Source organism: Pan troglodytes, chromosome 14 (assembly GCF_028858775.2).
Source record: "Pan troglodytes isolate AG18354 chromosome 14, NHGRI_mPanTro3-v2.0_pri, whole genome shotgun sequence".
Taxonomy (NCBI): Eukaryota; Metazoa; Chordata; class Mammalia; order Primates; family Hominidae; genus Pan; species Pan troglodytes.
Window position 1 is genome coordinate 116,316,726 of NC_072412.2, and position 14,935 is coordinate 116,331,660.

The 14,935-nt window shown below is 46.7% G+C and overlaps 1 protein-coding gene across 11 annotated transcripts in view; it reads right to left on the bottom strand.

The window, feature by feature from the left end:
• The window catches only part of CARS2 (cysteinyl-tRNA synthetase 2, mitochondrial), a 73,055-nt gene that overhangs the window by 56,156 nt on the left and 1,964 nt on the right, over positions 1-14,935 (bottom strand). For 4 of the 11 annotated variants that reach the window (XM_016925531.4, XM_063792321.1, XM_016925533.4 and 1 more), the window contains exons 2-3: positions 8,822-8,872; positions 4,744-4,861 (exon numbers count right to left, since the gene is read on the bottom strand). In XM_016925531.4, coding sequence (XP_016781020.3) covers positions 4,744-4,797 — 54 coding nt within the window. In that variant the 5' untranslated portion in view covers positions 4,798-4,861; positions 8,822-8,872. Of the gene's footprint in view, positions 1-1,188; positions 1,236-4,743; positions 4,862-8,821; positions 8,873-9,170; positions 9,461-10,619; positions 10,904-14,935 lie in introns of those variants that run through there. The other 7 variants (XR_010150563.1, XM_016925532.4, XM_063792323.1 and 4 more) reach the window with 7 other exon arrangements.

Genomic DNA, 14,935 nt, shown 5'->3' on the forward strand with positions numbered 1-14,935 from the left:
TCATATTCTAATCATAACATTTTTAAAAAAGTTAACAACCAATCCCTCCTCATGGCATCTGTGAAATTAACTCTTGCTTCTTCCTCCCTTTACCACGCTGGCCACCTCCTCCTTCCTGCAGTTCTCTGCTCCCTGGATTCGGGGCTCTTGTCCCGCTTCTCTGATGGCAACGTTCCTGCCCCACCTTCCCCATCGCCCCCATGACACCCTCCGAGTACACTATGTCCTCACCTCTCCTCCCATCCCCTGTGGGGCCCCTTCTCTGTCCCACGGGGCTCCCTCCAGAACTCAGCCAGTGTCTCAGCCTCTACCAGCTCCCTGCTACCAGGACATGGGGACTGACACAATTCTTTCTGATCTTGAAGATTCATGAGAGGCACGAAGCTACCAAGTGCTTTCATTTCAGACTCTGGCTGCCCCGACGGCAGGTGAAAGCCCCGAACCACTGACCTTCCTTCTTTACCAGTGGGGCATTTCCAAACACCACCTCTGCTGAGGGTTACCTGGTGACTATGCATTCACGCACAGCCTTAGACATCACGCACCTGCCTTCTAAATCCTGCCTCTTATAGGCTGGGGGTAAGGATGTGAAGAAATACATTTAAAGTGGGAGCCGATTTCCAGCACTGCCAGTCTCTCAATGATCTGACTCTCAGTTGCAAGATATCAAATAAACTGTTCCCCCTTTGACCTAGCAATTCCGCTTTGGAAATTAATTAACTTTTTATTTAGAGACAGAGTCTCACCCTGTGGCCCAGGCTGGAGTGCAGTGGCACGATCTCAGCTCACTGCAACCTCCACCTCCCGGGTTCAAGTAATTCTCGTGTCTCAGCCTCTCGAGTAGCTGGGATTACAGGTGCACACCTCCACACCCAGCTAATTTTTTGTGTTTTAGTAGAGACAGCGTTTTGCCATGTTGGCCAGACTGGTCTCTAACTCCTGGGCTTAAGTGATCCAGCCTTCCAAAGTATAGGATTACAGGCGTGAGCCACTGCACCCAGCCACAGGAAATATATTTATAAGTAAATAAAACAAAAGCATATATGTTCATAGCAGCACTCTTTTTAACAGCCAGAAGCAATACAAACAGCAATTGGGAAAAGGCTAGAACTGCTAAACAGCCCCATGCGGTGGGAGACTACCCAGTTATGAGAAAGACAAATCAATAGAAAATAGGAAGACAGAGACCTCAGTGAAAATGTTCAAGGACCTCACACCATTCCTTTGACTCATGCCTAAGAGACAAGAGAAGAGCTCTGTTCACTCAACAAATGACAAAGTTCAGCCTCTTTTCAGATAAACGCCCCAGCCCAAAGGCGGCCTCTGACTTCCAATCCAAATCTTTAGTCACTAGTTCCACCCCATTTCACAAAAGGAAGATGCATGGGTGTGACGGGAGGTTAAAGAGGAAGGGAAGCCACAATGACAGACAAATGCTATCATTCAAATCTCACTGACTTAACAAGTATGTATATGTATACTTTTTTTTTCAAAAAAGGAAATCCAGGCCAGGCGTGGTGGCTCACACCTGTAATCCTAGCACTTTGGGAGGCCGAGGAGGGCGGATCACCTGAGATCAGGAGTTCGAGACCAGCCTGGCCAACGTGGTGAAACCCCGTCTCTACTAAAAATACAAAAATTAGCCAGGCATGGTGGTGGGTGTCTGTAATCCCAGCTACTCGGGAGGCTGAGGCAGGAGAATCGCCTGACCCCGGGATGTGGAGGTTGCAGTGAGCGGAGATAGCACCATTGCACTCCAGCCTGTGCAACAAGAGTGAAATTCTGTCTCAAAAAAAAAAAAAAATCCAGCAAGTTGTTTTTAAAAGGCACCAGAAACACTGCTATGGTTTGAATGTTTGTCCCCTCCAAAACTCATGTTGAAATTTATTTGCCCTTGTAACAGTATTAAGAGGTGAGAACTTGAAGAAGTGATTAGGCCGTGAGGGCCCCACCCTCTTGGATGGGCTTCATGCCTTCTTAAAAGGGCTTTCCGGCCAGGTGCAGTGGCTCACACCTGTAATCCTAGCACTTTGGGAGGCCGAGGCAGGAGGATTGCTTGAGCTCAGGAGTTTGAGACCAGCCTGGGCAACATAGTGAAACCGCATCTCTACTAAAAATAGAAAAAAGAAAAAAATTAGTCATGTGTGGTGGTGCACAGCTGAGTCCCAGCTACCAGGAGGGCTGAGGTGGGAGAACAGCTTGAGCCCAGGAGATCAAGGCTGCACTGAACTATGACCACACCACTGCACTCCAGCCTAGGCGACACAGTGTGACCCTGTCTCCAAAAAAAAAGAAAAAAAAAAACCAAAGGAGGGGTGGGGGCAGGGGGCTTTTGGCAGGGGTTCTTTCTCTCCCCTTGACCTCTTGCCCTCCACCATGGGATGATGCAGTAAGAGGGCCCTTGCCAGATGCTGGCACCTTGATCTTGGTTTCCAGCCTCCAGCATAGTGAGCAAATACATTTCTATTCATTGTAAATTACCCAATCTGTGATGTTCTGTTATAGCAGCACAAAACAGACTAAGACAAACACCGTCTAATTAGCCAGACTTCAGAAAAGCACCACATTAGAAAATGAAATGGAAAAATATGCTCTTGGAGTGTCAAACTGCCAAACAGCAGCCCACCACTGGACAATCCACAGGTGGTCTCCACAAAAAGCAGAGAGAACAGGGGTGGAACAGGTGCTGACCATGGACGCCGGTGACAGGTGCATGGGTTCATATGCTCTTCTCTCTACTTCATGTATGTTAGAACATTTCCACTGTAACACATGCTGGTAAAAGCAGTGGTTACTGGCAAAGTATCACAAGACTACATCTCGTCTACATCAAAATTAGGTCAGCTTTACTTAAATTCCTTCATCAGATTCAGGAAAAGGAAATAGCCAGTCATCCTAACTAACACACAAATGAATAGACTGTCTTGTATGCTAAACCACAGTGAATTGTGAAAATGGGCAAAAATGTCCAGAGAGAATGGTGATTAGAGGAAGCACCCACAATGGAGAAAGCCGACACAAGACAGCATGTGGGGCAAAGAGTGACAGCGTTTCATCAGAATGGCTTCTTTAGGAAAAGTCTTCCTCACCAGCAGTTAAAGTCAAAGGACCCACCAGAGCCCTTCCCGTAGAAGTGATGTGCGGGGCACTGGCCCCCAGCCAACAGGGAGAGCCCAAGGAGGCGCCTCCAATGTCCCACCTGCCTGTACAACCTCATCCACTGTGTCTTCCCAAAGCTTGCCAGGCACCACACTCCAGGTGTGGGCCAGACTCCAGTGGGGCCCTCAGCCTGCACGGGAAAGAGACTTCTGCTACCCGCCACAAGTGCGTAGGCCATTCCCACCTGGCAGGGGTACTTGCCCAGAGATAGCTAAATTCAGAGCCATGGGAGTGGCCCTGCCCCTGAAGGGCTGTGCAACCTCAAGATGTGATCACCTTAACCTCTTGACTCTTCTGCAAGATGGGGACACATCCAATGAACCTAAGTGGAGGGCCACCTACAAAATCAAAGTCCTACAATCCTTGACAGTGTCAAGGACATGAGACAGGGAACCACTGAAGACTGAAGGAGACTGAGGAGACAACAGGACTCTGGAAGGCGTTCTAGGACAGAAAAGAAAGAGGCGCTCGGGGACAGGGACAACACCTGGGGTTGACGTCCATGTCACCCACACCAGCGCACTGCATCAATGTCCGGTTCCTGACTGGGAGGGCTGTGCGGGCCTCGAGAGCCAGTGACCTTGCTCTGAAGGCACGTGTGGCGTGTGCAGAGAGGGGAGGCGGCCTGGTGGGAAAAGTCTAGAACAGAGAGAAGATGATGGCCCAACGCAGCGCAACAATGGCCACGAGGAAACCCAGGCTGGCTGCAGGAGATCTTTGTACTATTCTTGTCATTTTTCTGTAGATCTCAAATCGCTTCAAATATTTTTTTAATATGGAATAAAATGTGTTAAAAAAAAAGCACAATAAGGTCTGCTCTGCGCAGCACACAGGGTTGTTCTGAGACTGAAATACTAATAGATACAAAAAGTACTTTTTAAACTATCAAGACACAGACATGAAAGGCATCATTAGCACAAATATGAATATGTCCAATCAGTGGGTCTGGTTCCCTCAATAAAGAGAAAGTCAAGTCATTTCCCTTGGAGGCCGAGGGGCCAGGGGAGGGAGTAATATTGGAGCCAGGAGGTAACGACAGGAGGCCACAGAAAAGCCTTCAGCGATCACAATACGATAGATGTTAACTTCCTTTACTAGGGCACCAAAGAAACCCTGCTAACCCAGCACTGTTTCATGTCTCAGATTACACCCACTGGCCACACATGGACAATAAGATGTGAGAACTACTTGTAAAATGCAAACAAGAACCACTTTCTTTTTTCTTTTTTTTGAGACAGAGTCTCCATGACCCAGGCTGGAGTGCAGTGGTACAATCTCCGCTCATTGCAACCTTCGCCCCCCCAGGGTCAAGCGATTCTCCTGCCTGAGCCTCCTGAGGAGCTGGGATTACAGGAGCCCGCCACCACACCTGACTAATTTTTGTATTTTTAGTAGAGACAAGGTTTCACCATGTTTGTCAGGCTGGCCTCAAACTCCTGACCTCAAGTGATCCACCTGTCTTGGCCTCCCAAAGTGCTGGGATTACAGGCGTAAGCTACCACGCCCGGCCAAGAACTACTTTCAGGAAGGGCTCAGAACACTAATCAATGGCATTATCAATAGATGTAACTCTTCTCCACTTACCTCATTGGCTCTTTTGATGATTTTATCATCTACATCTGTAATACCCATCACCATGACTATGTTGCATCCAAAAACCTTGGTTAGGATCCTTCGAATGATATCAAATCTAACATATGAGCTGAAAGAAAAAAAGGTCAGGATGTCTTTATTACACAAAGTCATCAGTTATCTTTGTAAAAAATCCATTGCATTTTAACATGCTGCTCCATAACTTCCACTGTGTAGCACAATGGACAGGTCAGCGGAGCAGGTACAAGGAAACTCCCTCTCACTGATGACACCAGGGCCTGGGCCACAAGGGTTCTCAGGAGAAACTGACAAAGGTATTGCATCAATTTCAGGACACAATATTAGCATTTTTAATTTTGGAGTTGTTGCTTAAGTGAGTTGAAGTCTATTTAATTGTATAAAAATTCACTCATAATACAATCTCCCAGTTAAGATCGTGTTTTCACCATTCTTGTTCATGTTCTAGAGTAATTCTAATTTTTCACTATGACAAAACAGAAGCAAATACCAAATCAAAACAAGTACGATCCCATTAAAGCCATATAAGTATTACTCCTAAGAATGCACACACTAGTGTAGAATATTTAAAAATGCCAGCTTATTTATATACTACACTGGGGTAATTCAGACTTGTAAAACTAAAAGGGTTTAAAATCTACTTAGCATCTCAAGAATCTGTTTTCCCATAAAAGTTACCTTAAAACTCAAGGTTATCTAATGTCACACTCACCTCTGCTATCCATGTGGCCTAAATTTCAGTTCATAAAATTGTTTTCTCTTAGGGTGGTGTGGGGGAATCCTAGCCATGTTATTGTATCACTTTAACCTCCCACACACCCCCTCCCTCTCCAAACACAGCTGAGACCAAATCTTGATTCCAGGGACAAAACTATCTCCAAAACTCAACAAGATAATTAACCTCTTACAGCCCAGTCGGCTTGCTTATAAATTTGGCAAAATCCCACCACCCCACAGGACTGCTGTCCAGCCTTACCGCCTGTGCAGCATGAATTCCAAAAACACAAGCTATTATTACCATTCTCATCACCATGCTCTTCATTCACCTCAAGTTGGGAAAGAGTCTAAAAGATGTGAGATTTACAAGAAAAAAATTACAGGAACCTAAAGCAAATGAAAACAAGAGTCAAGTCCCTTGCTTGGCCCAGAGGAGCCCAGGCTGAGTCCCGGAACTGCCCTTGGAGACAGCAGAGGCTCCACAGCTTGGCAGAGCTGGCGGAATGCAGGGTCATGAGCAACTTGAGACCCTGAGACGCTGCAGGCAGGCTGTGACCACAGGGGCCACTCTATACACAAACACGCACACACACGCCTTGCAAGTGCCGGGCAGCCGAGTCTGAAGAACATGGCATCAGGAGACCTCAGCTTGCTTCTGTGACTCCACCATGAACCATGCTACCGTCAGCCCGGCTCTTTCTGCCCCATTTTCTCCATCCACTGGGTGAGTGTGCTCATCTGGGTGATCGCTGAAATGATTCATTTGCTAAGAGTCTTCCCTCAAAACGCTCCAGTGTGACTCCGTCTACCATGGCATGAAATCCAAACTCTCTGGGCCAGACCACGCAGCACCCTCCCCAGCCTGGCTGCAACTGACGCCCCATCCCTTCCCCTGCTCCTCCCCCCTAGCACCAAACTGATCTATTTGTTTTCCCCAAACAGGGTTTCCATCCCTCTGACCTCTTCTGGAAATGGTGGAGGCTATTTTTCAGGGTGTCTCTTTCCAGTGAACTGAGTGCTACCCATTGCTCAAATTCTACCTTTCTGCAGCAGGCACTGTGTGCATCCCTGTCCTGCTGGAGCTGAAATAATTACATCATGCTAACGACATCAGATGGTTGCATAAATAACCACTGAAGGAGTACAATGCTAGGAGAGCTGAGATGGGGAGAGGGAGGTGGGGCAGGCCAGCCCAGCAAAGGCCTGGAGGGGTTGGCCAGGCTGACAGGAAGGTGGTCAAGAGGAGAGTCCCAAGCTCCCACCAGCCCCTGGGAAGGCCCTGTGTGGACACAGCTTATAACATGCATTCAGCTGCACACTTAAGATGTGTATTCTTTTCTGTAGTCATAAAGGTAAATATTATACAAATTTAAACTGCAAGACTTGACTCTCCTAGTTGGAAATGAGAAGAGATTCTCTCCCCAACAACTGTTAGGATTTCTTCCTCAGTCCTCTTCAAATGCATGTCAATCTTTTAAATGGCTAAATAAACCTCTTGGCAGTTTTACAACTCAAGAAAATTTCAAAACCTGGGACCCACCTCTGAAATGTAATCAAGGAAAATAACGCCCCGTTTCCCAGTGTCCTGGGAGGAGATGGGCCTACCTTGTCATCTGACTCCACACTGTAACTCACCTGAAGCAATGGGTTATGCTATGGTCTGAATGTTTGTCTTCCCTCCAAATTTATGGTTGAAACCCTAACTCCCAAGGTGACGGTTTTAGGAGGTGGAGCCTCTGGGAGTGACAAAGTCATGGAGGCAGAGAGCTCATGACTGGGGTTAATGCCCTCATAGAAGAGACCTCAGAGAATTCCCTCTACCTTCTACCATGTGAGGACACAGCAGGCAGACCCTCACCAGACACCAAATTTGCTGGTGCCTTCATCTTGGACTTCCTAGCCTCAGAAAGAAAGAAATTTCTGTTGTTTATAAGTCATCCATTTTAGGATATTTTGTTACAGCAGACTCATAGACTGAGACAGGCTGTATCCCCAAAGCTACATAGAAGGATGAGATTTCTGTCTTTGCAGTTATTTTAGCTCATCCCCTTCTGGTTTAAGGCTTATTCAGTAACAGAACTGTTTTCTTTCTCTTCTACCTTTGTGGAAAGGTTTTCCAGGGTGGGGATTTTGTTTTTAATATTTCCCCAACATATTTTATAATTCAAGAAAGATGTCGAAATATGCTTTTGATAATTAAAAGTATGTTAGCCCAAAGTAAAGGGGAAAAATGTATATTTAAAGTATACAGAGTATGCCGGGCATGGTGGTTCATGCCTGTAATCCCAACACTTTGGGAGGCCAAGGCAGGTGGATCATTTGAGGTCAGGAGTTCGAGACCAGCCTGGCTGACATGGTGAAACTCCGTCTCTACTAAAAATACAAAAATTAGCCGGGCGTGGTGGTACATGCCTGTAATCCCAGCTACTCCGGAGGCTGAGGCAGGAGAATTGCTGCCAGGAGGCGGCAACTGGACCTGGGAGGCAGAGGTTGCAGTGAGCCGAGATTGCACCACTGCACTCCAGCCTGGGCGACAGAGCGACTCCGTCTCAAGAAAAAAAAAAAGTATACAGAGTAAATGTAACTTTTTACTTTTAGTCTAGGACTGAACAATATTAAGTTTTAAAAAATCTACAATATGTCATTTTTGTACATTATATTTTGGAAATGTACAAAATATTAGGAAAAGTGGTAATTTTGGCAAATGTAGGAGGCAGTACATCTTACGGTTAAAGAGGTCAAGAGAGCAACCACTTCGCAGTCAGAGAAACCAAGCCTCACCCCAGTTCCAATACCTCTTCAATGTGTCATCTTAGGAAAGTTACTCAATCACTATTGAGCCCCGTGACATCTCACATGTGAGGTACAGTGTTAAGCAGCATTTTATGGGCATTATTTACTAAAATTGTTATAAGATCCAAGTTATCATTCCCATCTCAAAGATGAAGAAACCAGGACTCAAAGCAATAAAGTGACCTGCTCAGTGCTGTGAAGCTAAGAAGTGGTGGGGCCCAGGAATGACTGATCAGCCGGACCCCGGGACCCCGCAAAGGCCTCTTGATGTCACCAAACCCAGCAAAAAACATCTAGTTCCAAAACGGGTCATTTTTCAGTGCTCCATTGCCTCCCTGAGTTTCCTCACCTGTAAAACGGGTGTAAGTGCTCAGAATCCCTATAAGAACCAAATGAGGTTGTAACATTTCCCACAATGCCTGGAATGTAGGAATTATTCTGCATCCCTAAGTTGCCACTTAAGAGATAAAAGAAATCAGCAAAAGGCTTTCAAAAATAAATGGTCCTTTGAAGTATGAAAATTCAAATCCAGGAAACTCACCAAGCATGGCCAAGGTGCGCATGATCATATACAGTTGGTCCACAGCTATACCTGGAAACAAAGTTAAAATCCATCGTGTGGAACATATTTGCAAGAAAGGACATTCGATTCTGAGTTATAATGATCATATAATTTTTAAAGTAATCACTTCTGGGGGATGAATAGCCGGGGTTTTCATACTTGCTCAATTCACACCCAAACCTGCAAAAGCACCGCGCACCCCCAGCTTCTAGAACGGCGCCCTCCATGCAGCTTCCTAAACGCCCTCCCCGAGCCCAGATCCCGTTCAGCCGTGGGAAGTCTCCGCCACGATCGGCCCCCGCCCGTGCCCCAGTCCCGCGCGGCCCACCAGGAGGCGGCTTCGGCGTGCGCCACGATTAGGGGTTCTTTCCTCCCGGTGAGGCTGTTGTACACCTGCACACCCGTCTCCCGGCCCGTGGGCTGCAGCCAGGCCCGCCCGCGCCCCCCGCTCGCCGACCGGCCCGCAGGCCAGTGCCACCCAGCCCGCCCAAGGCCCAGCGCGGCCTGGAGCAGCGGGGGGCCCAGGCCTGGGCCGCGCGGAGTCCTCAACATGTCAGCGGCCAGCGCCTACGACTGGGCGGAGACGGGAGCCACGCCGGGTACGCTGCCGGTCGCGCAAGAGCAGCACGGCCCCGCCCCGCCCCGCCCACGCCCTTGGGGCCACGCCCACTCCCGGAAGCAGTCCTCAGGTAGCGCCTCCCTTTGGCCTGGCTCGAGTCGCCCGCGGCAAGGGTGGAGAACCAGGGCCCGAAGAGGTTGGGGCGGGGAAGGCCCGGGGTGGAGGGAGGAGGGCGGTGCCGCGCCGGGAGGCCGTGGGAAGAGGCGGTACCGTGCCGATCTCCTCTCCTTATTAGCCCAGGTCCTGCGAGGCGTCCGTGTGCGCGCGGTACCAGCCTGGAGCTGTGTCCGCCGCGCGGGGGGAGCGTTTACAGTGCAAGCTTCTGTTGCCGGGCCCTGGCTTGTTAGCGAAGCACGTGTGCATCCCAGCACAGCCCACGTCAGCACGCTAATACACAGTGTCCACCCCAGAACACACGTCAGCACCCCAATACAGTGTGCACCCCAAACACACATCTGCGCCCCAATACAGTGTGCACTGCAGCACACCGTCAGCATCCCAACACAGTGCACCCCGATACACAATGTGCAACCCAACACAGTCTGCACCCCAATAAGTGTGCACCCCAATACACAGTATGCACCCCAGCACACACATCAGCATCCCAATAGTGTGCACCCCAATACAGTGTGCACCCCAGCACACACGTCTGCACCCCAATACAGTGTGCACTGCAGCACACCATCAGCATCCCAACACAGTGCACCCCGATACACAGTGTGCAACCCAGCATACAGTCTGCACCCCAATACACAGTATGCACCCTAGCACACACCACATCAGCATCCCAATACAGTGTGCACTCCAATACAGTGTGCACCCCAGCACACACCATGTCTGCACCCCAGTACAGTGTACACCCCAATACAGTGTGCACCCCTTATACACTGTGCACTCTAACACACACCATGTCTGCACCCCAGTACAGTGTGCACCCCAACACAGCACGTGTGCATCCCAGCAAACACTGTCTGCATTCCAATGCAATGTGCACCTCAATAGAGTGTGCGCCCCCACATATCTACACCCTAATACAGTGTGCACCCCAATACACAGTGTGCAACCCAACACACACCATGTCTGCACTCCAATACACAGCGTGCCTCCCCCACCATGATCCCGTATCTTGAGAACAAAAACATTCTGAAAGTTACTCACAATAGCTTGACAAACGTGCCTCTATTGGGCCAGGCGCAGTGGCTCACACCTGTAATCCCAGCACTTTGGGAGGCTGAGGCGGATGGATCACCTGAGGTCAGGAGTTCGAGACCAGTCTGACCAATATGGTGAAACCCCGTCTCTACTAAAAATACACAAATTAGCCGGGCGTGGTGGCGTGCATCTGTAGTCCCAGCTACTGGGGAGGCTGAGACAAGAGAATCGCTTGAACCCGGGAGGCAGAGCTCACAGGGAGCTGAGATCACGCCACTGCACTGCAGCCTGGGCAACAGAGGGAGACTCCGCCTGAAAAAAAAAAAAAAGTGCCTCTATTGGCGTCTTGCAATACGATGTCTCAAAAAAAAGAAAAAGTCCCCTTTGCTTTTCCAGTTCTCAAAACAGGAGACGTTCCTCTGGTTTTTTGTTGTTGTTTTTAGTTTGCTTTGGTGTTTTATTAAAAAGCAAAGGTTTAAGTAGAGACAAACAAGTGTGTACCTAGAGTAGTTTCTCAATATCCTGGAGTCCAACTCTGCAATTCTGTTTCAAGCTAACTGTAGTCTAATGTAATCTATTGTCTAATTTAATAAGGTTAAAATGTTAGAATTAGGAGACTGTATAGCCTACATCAATGCTAACCACTCATGTTACCTAACTACTCTAAATTCTCCTGAATATTATCACTTCTTGCCTGCCTTATGTTATTTTGTAACTTTCCAGTGCTGTGTGTATATTTATCTCCCTGAGTATCTTAAATTGTACATTATTTTGAACTTCTCACTGTGCCCTGCACTAAATTCAGAAAAGGACTTGGGTTTTGTTTGTTTGTTTTGTTTTGCTGTGGCTGGAAAAAAAATTTTTTAAAGAAATAAAAGGGCTTGTTGAATGTTGATGAATTAATCCCTTACGAAAGGGATTAATTGTGCAGGTGGGAAGAAATCTGGGTAGTAAAATACCTGATAAAGCTGATTCAGATATTAGATGTGCCAGTAAATAAAGCAAATTAACAAAAAGCTCAGTTGCAATCTGTGAGAACACACGAATTCAAGGAAATAACTGGAGCAGAGATTCTGAAAGCAGCTTTGTAACACTGAAGATCAAATCTGCACATGAATCTGGACATGCGGTATATTTGAATTGTTCATAGAACATCACAACTTTTAAATTAACAATAGTATCTTCTGTCTTCAGAAAATTCATGTAATGTTTTTAGCCCCTCACTGGCAGTGATTCTATTATGTTTTCTTTTTTTTTTTTTGAGGCAGTCTTGCTCTGTCACCCAGGCTGGAGTGCAGTGGCCCGATCTGGGTTCACTGCAGCCTCTGCCTCCTGGTTCAAGCAATCCTCCTGCTTCAGCCTCCACAGTAGCTGAGATTACAAGTGGGCACCACCGTGCCCAGCTAATTTTTGCATTTTTATTTTTATTTTTATGTATTTATTTTTGAGACAGAGTCTCGCTCTATCACCCAGGCTGGAGTGCAGTGGCACGATCTCGGCTCACTGCAACCTCCACCTCCCAGATTCAAGTGATTCTTCTGCCTCAGCCTCCCGAGTAGCTGGGATTACAGGTGCGTGCCACCACGCTCAGCTAATTTTTGTATTTTTAGTAGAGATGGGGTTTCATCATGTTGGCCAGGCTGGTCTGGGACTCTGGAACTCCTGACCTCAAGTGATCCAGCCACCTCAGCCTCCCAAAGCGGTGGGAATACCAGCCTAAGCCACCACACCTGGCCAATTCTGTTTTCTCTTTTTTCTTTCTTTTTTTTTTTTTTGAGATGGAGTTTCACTCTTGTTGCCCAGGCTGGAGTGCAATGGCGTGATCTCCTGGGTTCAAGCGATTCTCCTGCCTCTTTCTCACGTCTCCCGGGTTCAAGCAATTCTCCTGCCTGTCTCCCGAGTAGCTGGGATTACAGGCATGTGCCACCATGCCCAGCTAATTTTGTATTTTTAGTACAGATGGGGTTTCTCCATGTTGGTCAGGCTGGTCTTGAACTCCCGACCCCAGGTGATCCGCCCACCTCGGTCTCTGACAGTGCTGGGATTACAGGCATGAGCCACCGTGCCCGGCAGCTAATTCTGTTTTCTTAAGGCTTTTGCGGATCATCAAAACAAGGAGAAACATAGCTCATTACCTAATGATGGTTAGAAATGTGATCTTTTTGCATATTGAATATTTGCAGGTTGAATATTAAGGTAAAGTAGAATAGACTGCTAATGCTCTTCATTACTATACCTCCCAGCCTACATCTTCTCCCGTGCTGGGTGCTTCCTGCCCTCGAACATCGGACTCCCAAGTTCTTCAGTTTTGGGACTCAGACTGGCTCTCCTTGCTCCTCAGCTTGCGGACAGTCTATTGTGGGACCTTGTGATTATGTAAGTTAGTACTTAATAAACATATATATGTATATACATTATATATATATATCTCCATCCTATTAGTTCTGTCCCTCTAGAGAACCCTAATACACCATATATACATAAAAAGAGGATCCGTTTAATTGAAGTCACCTCCCTCTCCAATCTAGGTCAGAATGAGGAAGTGTGTTAAAGTTAATGATTCCAAAATATCACTAATGCCATTTCTCAGTCCTTAATGACAACAATAACAAAATCAAGTTCTCAGTATTACATTTTCTTTCAAGGCAAAATCTTGTAAATCAGAAGTAGAGTTGATTACGGTAGCATATGGTTTAGGGGTTTTCAAGTTTAAGATGAATGAGTTTGCATTTATTTTTTAAGCACTTTGAAACTTAAACAATTCTATGCTTGCCCAGGCGCGGTGGTTCACGCCTGTAATCTCAGCACTTTGGGAGGCCAAGACAGGCGAATCACCTGAGGTCAGGAGTTCGAGACCAGCCTGGGCCAACATGACAAAACTCCGTCTCTACTAAAAATACAAAAATTAGTTGGGCGTGGTGTCCGGCACCCGTAATCCCAGCTACTCAGGAGGCTGAGGCAGGAGAATCGCTTGAACCCGGGAGGCGGAGGTTGCAGTGAGCCGAGATCACGCCACTGCACTCCAGTCTGGGTGACAAGAGCAAGACTCCGTCTCAAAAAAAGAAAAAGAATTATATGTTCATCTCTTATATCTGACTCTCATAGGTTTGAGCATTTTCAGTTAGACTGGAAATATAATTCTAGAAAAAGTTTAATTTTAAATGCTTCTTTTTAATCCATTTGAAATTTCTGTTCTACGGAAAAGTTTTAACATCCATTTTTGCAACACGCCACAGGAAACAAAACTGAAAGAGACAAGATTCTTCGACGTATCTTCAAAATTAAGCACCTTTCTTCAATGACATTTAAAATTCGTTATCAAAGGTAATTATGTTTTATTGCTTGGTCTTCTAAGTTTGTTCCAAAAAAGATAAAATCTTTTTTGACTTTTTATCCCAAGGGGTGGGCTAAAAGTTTTATGGAATGTAAAGCTCCAAAAAACTTTTCACTACTGTATCCCCAGCGCACGGACCAGTAGTCGGCACATGGTAGACACTCGTCAATATTCCTTGTTGAATGCATAAGATGCCTTTTTGGTTTATGTGTATGTGAAGAGAGTACATAACGAGAGGAACAAAATCATTACTCAGATTGTACTGTGTTGTGATTTTTTTTTTTTTAAAGAAAACCTAGGTTAAACTCCATCTTATCTTTGTAAAGGGTAAATTACTTCCAACTTTATTCTTGAGTTCAGATAAACACTATTCATTCTAGAGCCAATGAATGCTAGGAATAGAAGAACCGGTCTATTTCTTACTATTGTACTTTTAAATTACTTATATGCTTTTTGAGGGAAAGGCGTAATTTTCCTTATTCAACTTTGTACTCCCTCTATACTCTGTATTCGACATAATGTTTGTTTCCACATAATGTTATCTTGTCGTAGTCTTTTTTTTCTCTTTTTTCCCGGAGATAGTCTTGCTCTGTCGCCCAGGCTGGAGTGCAGTGGCACAATCTCGGCTCACTGCAACCTCCCCTCCTAGGTTCAGGTGATTCTGTCTCAGCCTCCCCAATAGCTGGGACTACAGGCACGTGCCACCATGCCCTGCTAATTTTTTGTATTTTTAGTAGAGACAGGGTTTCACCATGTTGCCCAAGCTGGTCCCGAACTCCTGATCTCAGGCAATTCGCCCGCCTCGGCCTCCCAAAGTGGTAGGATTACAGGCGTGAGCCACCGCGTCCGGCCAAGTGTTATAGTCTTTTGTGCAGACCAAGTAGTGGCCAATAAATCTTGTAGAAACTAAAGTACTCATTTGCTTTTAACTAGGCCAAGACTAGAATAGCGTGATCTGTAAGTAAAATAACAGCCATTTCCCCAAATA